This window comes from Hordeum vulgare, chromosome 5H, assembly GCF_904849725.1.
Source record: "Hordeum vulgare subsp. vulgare chromosome 5H, MorexV3_pseudomolecules_assembly, whole genome shotgun sequence".
Lineage (NCBI taxonomy): Eukaryota > Viridiplantae > Streptophyta > Magnoliopsida > Poales > Poaceae > Hordeum > Hordeum vulgare.
The window spans coordinates 587045057-587055136 of record NC_058522.1 but is presented as its reverse complement, the minus strand read 5'-3'; the positions used below and the strand labels follow the sequence as shown (position 1 = coordinate 587055136).

At 44.6% G+C, this 10080-nt stretch overlaps 1 protein-coding gene across 1 annotated transcript; it reads right to left on the bottom strand.

The window, feature by feature from the left end:
• Positions 1-8841: 8841 nt before the first annotated feature.
• On the bottom strand, positions 8842-9642 carry LOC123399726. Its single transcript, XM_045094113.1, has one exon. It carries the CDS (start codon positions 9558-9560, stop codon positions 8946-8948), a length of 615 nt encoding a protein of 204 aa, XP_044950048.1. The 5' UTR covers positions 9561-9642; the 3' UTR covers positions 8842-8945.
• Between the last annotated feature and the right edge of the window lie 438 nt (positions 9643-10080).

Below are 10080 nucleotides of genomic sequence, written 5' to 3'. Positions count from 1 at the left end.
AGATCCATTTGTTCTGAATAGCCTTGCGGCCCTCAGGTAGTACCTCCAAAGTCCACACTTTGTTCTCATACATGGATCCTATCTCGGACTTCATGGCTTCTAGCCATTTGTTGGAATCTGGGCCCACCATTGCTTCTTCATAATTTGCAGGTTCATTGTTGTCTAACAACATGATTGATAAGACGGGATTACCGTACCACTCTGGAGCAGCACGTGGTCTCGTCGACCTGCGTGGTTCGACAGAAACTTGAACCGGAGTTTCATGATCATCATCATTAACTTCCTCCTCAACCGGCGTCGCAACGACAGAGGTTTCCCCTTGCCCTGCGCCACCATCCAGAGGGATGAGAGGTTCGACAACCTCGTCAAATTCTATCTTCCTCCCACTCAATTCTCTCGAGAGAAACTCCTTCTCGAGAAAAGCTCCGTTTTTAGCAACAAACACTTTGCCCTCGGATTTGAGATAGAAGGTGTACCCAACTGTCTCTTTTGGGCAACCTATGAAGACGCACTTTCCGCTTTGGGTTCCAGCTTTTCAGGCTGAAGCTTTTTGTCATAAGCATCACATCCCCAAACTTTAAGAAACGACAACTTTGGCCTTTTGCCATACCACAGTTCGTATGGTGTTGTCTCAACGGATTTTGATGGTGCCCTATTTAAAGTGAATGCAGCTGTTTCTAATGCATAACCCCAAAACGATAACGGCAAATCGGTAAGAGACATCATAGATCGCACCATCTCTAATAAAGTACGATTGCGACGTTCGGACACACCATTACGCTGTGGTGTTCCAGGCGGTGTTAACTGTGAAACAATTCCACATTGTCTTAAGTGAGCACCAAACTCGAAACTCAGATATTCACCCCCACGATCAGACCGTAGGAACTTGATCTTCTTGTTACGATGATTTTCAACTTCACTCTGAAATTGCTAGAACTTTTCAAATGTTTCAGACTTGTGCTTCATCAAGTAGACATAACCATATCTACTCAAATCGTCAGTGAAGGTGAGAAAATAACGATATCCGCCGCGTGCCTCCACGCTCATCGGACACATCGGTATGTATGATTTCCAACAAGTCACTTGCACGCTCCATTGTTCCGGAGAACGGAGTCTTAGTCATCTTGCCCATGAGGCATGGTTCGCACGTGTCAAGTGAATCAAAGTCAAGTGACTCCAAAAGTCCATCAGCATGGAGTTTCTTCATGCGCTTTACACCAATATGACCGAAGCAGCAGTGCCACAAAAATATGGCACTATCATTGTTAACTCTAACTCTTTTAGTCTCAATGTTATGTATATGTGTATCGCTATCAAGATTCAATATGAACAATCCTCTCACATTAGGTGCATGACCATAAAAGATGTTACTCATAGAAATAGAACAACCATTATTCTCTGACTTAAAAGAGTAACCGTCTCGCAATAAACAAGATCCAGATATAATGTTCATGCTCAACGCAGGCACTAAATAACAATGATTTAAGTTCATCACTAATCCTGATGGTAACTGAAGTGAAACTGTGCCGACGGCGATTGCATCGACTTTGGAACCATTTCCTACGCGCATCGTCACTTCATCCTTCGCCAGCCTTCGTCTATTCCGCAGTTCCTGTTTCGAGTTGCAAATATGAGCAACAGAACCGGTATCGAATACCCAGGCACTACTACGAGAGCCGGTTAAGTACACATCAATAACATGTATATCAAATATACCTGATTTTTCTTTGGCCGCCTTCTTATCTGCCAGATACTTGGGGCAATTGCGCTTCCATTGACCCATACCCTTGCAATAGTAACACTCTGTTTCAGGCTTAGGTCCAATTTTGGGTTTCTTCGTCGGATTGGCAACAGGCTTGCCGCTCTTCTTTGAATTACCCTTCTTGCCTTTGCCGTTTCTCTTGAAACTAGTGGTCTTATTCACCATCAACACTTGATGCTCTTTACGGAGTTCAGACTCTGCGACTTTCAGCATCGCAAACAACTCGCCGGGAGACTTGTTCATCCCTTGCATGTTGTAGTTCAACACAAAGCCTTTATAGCTTGACGGCAGTGATTGAAGGATTATGTCAGTGATAGCCTCTTGCGGGAGTTCAATACCCAGCTCAGCTAGACGGTTTGAGTACCCAGACATTTTGAGCACATGTTCACTGACAGACGAGTTCTCCTCCATCTTGCAAGCATAGAATTTATCGGAGGTCTCATACCTCTCGATCCGGGCGTTCTTCTGAAAGATAAACTTCAACTCCTGGAACATCTCAAATGCTCCATGACGCTCAAAGCGACGTTGAAGTCCCGGTTCTAAGCCATACAAGACTGCACATTGAACTATTGAGTAGTCCTCCTTACGTGCTAACCAAGCGTTCTTAACATCCTGATCAGCCGTAGCGGGTGGTTCATCTCCTAGCGCAGCATTAAGGACATAATCCTTCTTCCCAGCTTGTAAGATTAGCTTAAGATTACGAGCCCAGTCTACAAAGTTGCTTCCATCATCTTTCAACTTAGCTTTCTCTAGGAACGTATTAAAATTCAGGATGACATTAGCGTGAGCCATGATCTACAACACAAATATATTCAAAGTGGACTTAGACTATGATCAGGATAATTATAGTTTAACTTAATCAAATTATTCGCTAAACTCCCACTCAAAAAGTTCATCTCTCTAGTCATTTGAGTGGTTCATGATCCACTTACACTAGCTCAAGTCCGATCATCACGTGAGTTGAGTATAGTTTCAGTGGTAAGCATCCCTATGCTAATCATATCATCTATATGATTCATGATCGACCTTTCGGTCTCATGTGTTCCGAGGCCATGTCTGCACATGCTAGGCTCGTCAAGCTTAACCCGAGTGTTCCGCGTGCGCAACTGTTTTGCACCCGTTGTATGTGAACGTTGAGTCTATCACACCCGATCATCACGTGGTGTCTCGAAACGACTAACTGTAGCAACGGTGCACAGTCGGGGAGAACACAATTTCGTCTTGAAATTTTAGTGAGAGATCACCTCATAATGCTACCGTCGTTCTAAGAAAAATAAGGTGCATAAAAGGATTAACATCACATGCAATTCTTAAGTGACATGATATGGCCATCATCACGTGCTTCTTGATCTCCATCACCAAAGCACCGGCACGATCTTCTTGTCGCCGGCGCCACACCATGATCTCCATCAACGTGTTGCCATCGGGGTTGTCGTGCTACTCATGCTATTACCACTAAAGCTACATCCTAGCAAAATAGTAAACGCATCTGCAAGCACAAACGTTAGTATAAAGACAACCCTATGGCTCCTGCCGGTTGCCGTACCATCGACGTGCAAGTCGATATTTTCTATTACACCATGATCATCTCATACATCCAATATATCACATCACATCGTTGGCCATATCACATCACAAGCATACCCTGCAAAAACAAGTTAGACGTCCTCTAATTTTGTTGTTGCATGTTTTACGTGGTGTCCATGGGTATCAAGTAGGATCGCATCTTACTTACGCAAACACCACAACGGAGATATATGAGTTGCTATTTAACCTCATCCAAGGACCTCCTCGGTCAAATCCGATTCAACTAAAGTTGGAGAAACCGACACTTGCCAGTCATCTTTGAGCAACGGGGTTACTCGTAGCGATGAAACCAGTCTCTCGTAAGCGTACGAGTAATGTCGGTCCAAGCCGCTTCAATCCAACAATACCGCGGAATCAAGAAAAGACTAAGGAGGGCAGCAAAACGCACACCACCGCCCACAAAAACTTTTGTGTTCTACTCGAGAAGACATCTACGCATGAACCTAGCTCATGATGCCACTGTTGGGGAACGTCGCATGGGAAACAAAAAATTTCCTACGCGCACGAAGACATATCATGGTGATGTCCATCTACGAGAGGGGATGAGTGATCTACGTACCCTTGTAGATCGTACAGCAGAAGCGTTAGTGAACGCGGTTGATGTAGTGGAACGTCCTCACGTCCCTCGATCCTCCCCACGAACAATCCCGCGATCAGTCCCACGATCTAGTACCGAACGGACGGCACCTCCGCGTTCAGCACACGTACAGCTCGACGATGATCTCGGCCTTCTTGATCCAGCAAGAGAGACGGAGAGGTAGAAGAGTTCTCCGGCAGCGTGACGGCGCTCCGGAGGTTGGTGATGACCTTGTCTCAGCAGGGCTCCGCCCGAGCTCCGCAGAAACGCGATCTAGAGGAATACCCGTGGAGGTACGTGGTCGGGCTGCCGTGGAAAAGTCGTCTCAAATCAGCCCCAAGGGGGTCGGCCGAGTCCAAGGGGGAAGGTTCCCCCCCCCCCCAAACCGAGTTGGACTTGGTTTGGTGGGTGGGAGTCCTTCCTTCCCTTCCCACCTCCTCTTTTTTTTCTTTTCTCTTTGATTTTCTTTCCTAGGCGCATAGGGCCCTTTTGGGCTGTCCCACCAGCCCACTAAGGGCTGGTGTGCCACCCTCAAGGCCTATGGGCTTCCCCAGGGTGGGTTGCCCCCCCCCGGTGAACTCCCGGAACCCATTCGTCATTCCCGGTACATTCCCGGTAACTCCGAAAACCTTCCGGTAATCAAATGAGGTCATCCTATATATAAATCTTAATTTCCGGACCATTGCGGAAACCCTCGTGACGTCCGTGATCTCATCCGGGACTCCGAACAACATTCGGTAACCAACCATATAACTCAAATACGCATAAAACAACGTCGAACCTTAAGTGTGCAGACCCTGCGGGTTTGAGAACTATGTAGACATGACCCGAGAGACTCCTCGGTCAATATCGAATAGCGGGACCTGGATGCCCATATTGGATCCTACATATTCTACGAAGATCTTATCGTTTGAACCTCAGTGCCAAGGATTCATATAATCCCGTATGTCATTCCCTTTGTCCTTCGGTATGTTACTTGCCCGAGATTCGATCGTCAGTATCCGTATACCTATTTCAATCTCGTCTACTGGCAAGTCTCTTTACTCGTTCCGTAATACAAGATCCCGCAACTTACACTAAGTTACATTGCTTGCAAGGCTTGTGTGTGATGTTGTATTACCGAGTGGGCCCCGAGATACCTCTCCGTCACACGGAGTGACAAATCCCAGTCTTGATCCATACTAACTCAACTAACACCTTCGGAGATACCTGTAGAGCATCTTTATAGTCACCCAGTTACGTTGCGACGTTTGATACACACAAAGCATTCCTCCGGTGTCAGTGAGTTATATGATCTCATGGTCATAGGAATAAATACTTGACACGCAGAAAACAGTAGCAACAAAATGACACGATCAACATGCTACGTCTATTAGTTTGGGTCTAGTCCATCACGTGATTCTCCTAATGACGTGATCCAGTTATCAAGCAACAACACTTTGTTTATAATCAGAAGACACTGACTATCTTTGATCAACTGGCTAGCCAACTAGAGGCTTGCTAGGGACAGTGTTTTGTCTATGTATCCACACATGTAAATGAGTCTTCATTCAATACAATTATAGCATGGATAATAAACGATTATCTTGATACAGGAATTATAATAATAACTATATTTATTATTGCCTCTAGGGCATAATTCCAACAAATATATATCCCTACTCAAGATGGGAACGGGCCAGGTCGGCTCGCCGGTTCACTGACCCGACCGAATAAGTCAAGGCCAATGGGTTCGGTGGATTGAACCTAACTCGGATGCCACTGTTCGGTAACGTAGCATAAATTCAAAATTTTCCTACACATGTTCAGATCTTCCTATGGAGAGACCAGCAATGAGAGAGGGGTAAGAGCATCTTCATACCTTTGAAGATCGCTAAGCGGAAGCGTTGCTAGAACGCGGTTGATGGAGTCGTATTCGTAGTGATTCCGATCTAGTGCCGAACGACGGCACCTCCGCGTTCAACACACGTGTAGCCCGGTGACGTCTCCCGCACCTTGATCCAGCAAGGAGGTGGGAGAGGTTGGGGAAGAAGTCCAGCAACACGACGGCGTGGTGTCGATGGAGAGACAAGGTCTCCCGGCAAGGCTTCGCCAAGCACCGGCGGAGAGGAGGAGGAAGAAGAGCAGGGCTGCACCGAGGGAGAGGGAAAAGTGCAATCCCCAATTGTAATGCCCCAAGTGTAGGACCTTCCCTTTTTGTAACCTTCCATGTGGGACCACCTTGACTTTGTCATGAGAGTTTCTATGCACGTATGATTTCATGTGTCACCTTCTATTTTGCATTTGCATGCATGCATCCATGCCATACCATTTTTGCCGTACCTTTGATTCTATGTCATGTTATGATTGCATGTCATGATCATGTGGGCATGTGTTCTTACTAGGAGTTAGTGTTGTGGTGTTATGAGTGCATGTGATATCACTAAGGTTATGTTGTCGTTTTGCACTATTTTGTGTGAGCCACCTTGTTGCACCATTGTTACATTTGTTACTTGCTACCCGTTACGAATTACCTTATCATAAAACTATTTGTCATCTATAATTTCAGTGCTTGCAGAGAATACCTTACTGAAAACCGCTTGTCATTTCCTTCTGCTCCTCGTTGGGTTCGAAACTCTTACTTATCGAAAGGGCTACAATAAATCACGTACACTTGTGGGTCATCATTTATCAATACGGCGCCTCACTCTGTCACGCGCGAGATTACAACCGGGTGGAACAATAGATTGATTTGTTGTGACATGTTCACCATCGACAACGGATTCATCATGCGCATCAACATTTTCCTTATCCAATGTATCACTGGAATAAATAACATGCTTCACCTGAATAGTAGGTTGTTGTTCACTCTCATTGGGAACATTAGTAGATGGAATATCATGTGACATGGCGGATTCATTAAAGATAACATTTCTGCTAATAAGAACCTTCTGTATTTCAGGATTCCATAGTTTAAAACCTTTAGCATCAGATTTATAAACAAGAAATATGCACTTAACAGCTCTAGGCTCCAATTTTCCATTATCAATATGAGCATAAGCAGTGCAATCAAAAACTCTCAGTTGTGAATAATCAGCAAGAGATCCAGATCATACCTCAATTGAAGTTTTCTTATTAAGAGCAATAGATGATGAACGATCAATAAGATAATATGCAGTGAAAGCGGCCTTAGCCCAAAATGCCTATGCAAACCTCCATTGGACGACATGAAATGGGCCCTGAAAATAATGATCTTATTCATATGCTCAGCAACATTGTATTGTTGAGAAGTATAATGAAAGGTGTAATGTCTAACAATGCCTTCAGACTTTCAATAATTCTCAAACTGGTGTGCCAGCGCTAGTACTATTCCATACCGGCAGCGTGTTTTTTTTACCCTCGCTACTACTAAGTAGAGTAGCGCGGACCAAGTAACCCGCGCGGACGCGCCACAACTAAATGGTTTTCTATAAGGGTTTTCCTAGTAGTGATCATCATGTCCATTTTTTTTCATTTTGCAAAGTAAAAGAGTTTTTGTTCCATGTGACCAGAGTTACACTCAGCTGGCAGAAGCTCAGCAATACAAGGAGGACAATTATGTAACCAACAAGTTGTACTACACTCTAGTCTCCCATAGTTCGCGAAACCATCAGCCAGCAGCTTCACAGCACAGATTGGGAGATGGCTGGGAGGAAATATATATCCCTACTCAAGATGGGAACGGGTCGGGTCGGCTCGCCGGTTCACTGACCCGACCGAATAAGTCAAGGCCAATGGGTTCGGTGGATTGACCTTGAATCATATATGGGTGAGTGGAGCCGGCACCATGCGACCCGATGGGTCAGACGGGTCGACCCATCTGAACCAATGAGACACAGGACAACAAGCATGCATATACATATCGTTTAAATGGATCAGTACATGAGGCCATTTAATATCCTCGTGGTATATCATCCGAAGTTCTGAACCAAGGATCGCACGAACAAATGCATGCATACATATAAACATATTGCACAGCAAGCATGCATACATATAGGCATATTGCCTCGGCCAGTGCACTATGGCTAATTATTTCCTGTAATGAGGCATCCAATGACGTGTACATCAGCTCATTTGTGTGCGGACAGGATGATTTAAAAAAATCAAGAAAAAACCAAGACGGGATGAGTAATACACGAGGACACCAACCGTGTGTAAAAAATGCTGAATTTTGGGTCGGACTTGTTTATCCAATGAATCACTGAGGTCAGGAAATTCTAATGAAATGGATCGATCTATGGCCTCGCATATTAACCTTGGGGTCATCAGGCCAAATCTAAGGTCAGGTCCGGGTCGATCCATTCCCAACTTGAATCCCTACACACTTTGGTTAAACTAGCTATATGCTGGCACAGATAAGCAGATGGCTAAATGTGAGCCGGCCCAGTTAAAAGGAGGCCGCATCATCGGCCATTCACCTAGCTAGAGCCGGCTCAGACGTCTCGAAAGAAAATGTAGAGCCGGCTCAATATATATAGGCTATGGGGACATTTGCCTTCAGTTAACACACATGCAACTTGTTGGTCCGTCTGCGTACCGTGTGCATGATGCGTACAGTCCATATAGATAGATGGATCAAATTGAGAAACTCCGTTCCGTATTAATACAGATATGCGCTGAAAATCCGTTCCGTATCCCTTGTCGAATACTCCCTCCGTTTCTAAATATAAGACCTTTTAGAAATTCCATTATGAACCACATACATAGTCATATTTTAGGATATAGATTCATTCATTTTGCTCCGTATCTAGTCTATAGTGTAATATCTAAAAGGTCTTATATTTAGAAACGGATGGAGTACTTGGTTCTACAAATGAGGCTCCTGTCCACAACCATGCATGGTTAAGCCAAAAATGAGTAGGCGTAGTAAAATTTGTGCCACACCACAACAAACGTTATGATTATTTTATTATCTCAAATAAGAGTACATCTTTTCTCGTTGGCAGATAATTTAAAGCAAATTAACATCATACAGTAGTAGTAATCTAATTAATACGTACTCTACTTGACATCATAATATAGTGCAACCAAGCAGGTGTTGAGGTTGAGCGCAATGTGCAGCCCATCGTTTTGACTGAGCACCGCCTCTGCCCCTCGCACATTTGGAAGCTCAAATCCGCACTCTTGGATATTGTAGTCGGTCATATACACACAGTGGTACAGCCGACGGAAGGACAGCAGGTCCCCCTCCTTGTCATCCTTAATCACGGCTTGGCAGATGTTGAGCCTGCTCACCATCTTCTCATATTCCACCTCACAAATATTCAGAGCATACATCGTCACCGTGCCTTTCTTAGCATTTTGCAGCATTTTCTTCACCTTGACGCCAGCATCAATGACACGGCCCTTAAGGATGTCGAGGGACACGAACAACAAGCCAGGGAGGTCTTTGGCCTCGGCACTCCGATTGTCTGACTGGAGGGTCGACAAACAGAATTCCTGTGTGACACCCATGTTTTCGTTCTTGTCCGAGGCGTTCTTGCACGCTTCCACTATGAGCCCTGTCGCCTTAGGTTTGCCACCGCCAGAGCCGTCGGCTTGACTAGTGATGGCACTCAAAAGGAGGAGGAAGACGATCACGGATAAGACGATGGAGGTCGACGCCATTGTTGCCATTGCTACAAGGATAGATAGATAGAAGCCTTGAATTCTACTGAAGCAGAGGCAGATGGAGTGAAATGGATGGATAAGGAAGGGTGTGGATGGATGGAGGTGTTCATGAGGTTGGGCTGTATTTATAGTGCGCACAGTGAGAATTCATAAATGCGGTATTCCATTTGATCATGGATACACATTTTAATTAGTGTCCAATATGTGCACAGTTTGCACCTCCCGGTAATAATTAATGCCCTTTATATTCACAAATACGATTGGTGATCATCTCTTACTAATACACAAGTAGCTTCCATACATTCATTAATGTAACATAGCTTGATCATGGATATCCAAATGATGGCTGTCCATAGAATGCATAAGTATATATTGGTGCTCATTTTGGACCTCATCCTTTTAATGCTCTCTATATATGTTCCACAAATACATTGATGCTCATTTTAGATCTTCTCGTAGTAATACACATCTAACTTCCATAGATTCCTTAATGCAATACAACTTGATCCTGGATATCCAAGATCGA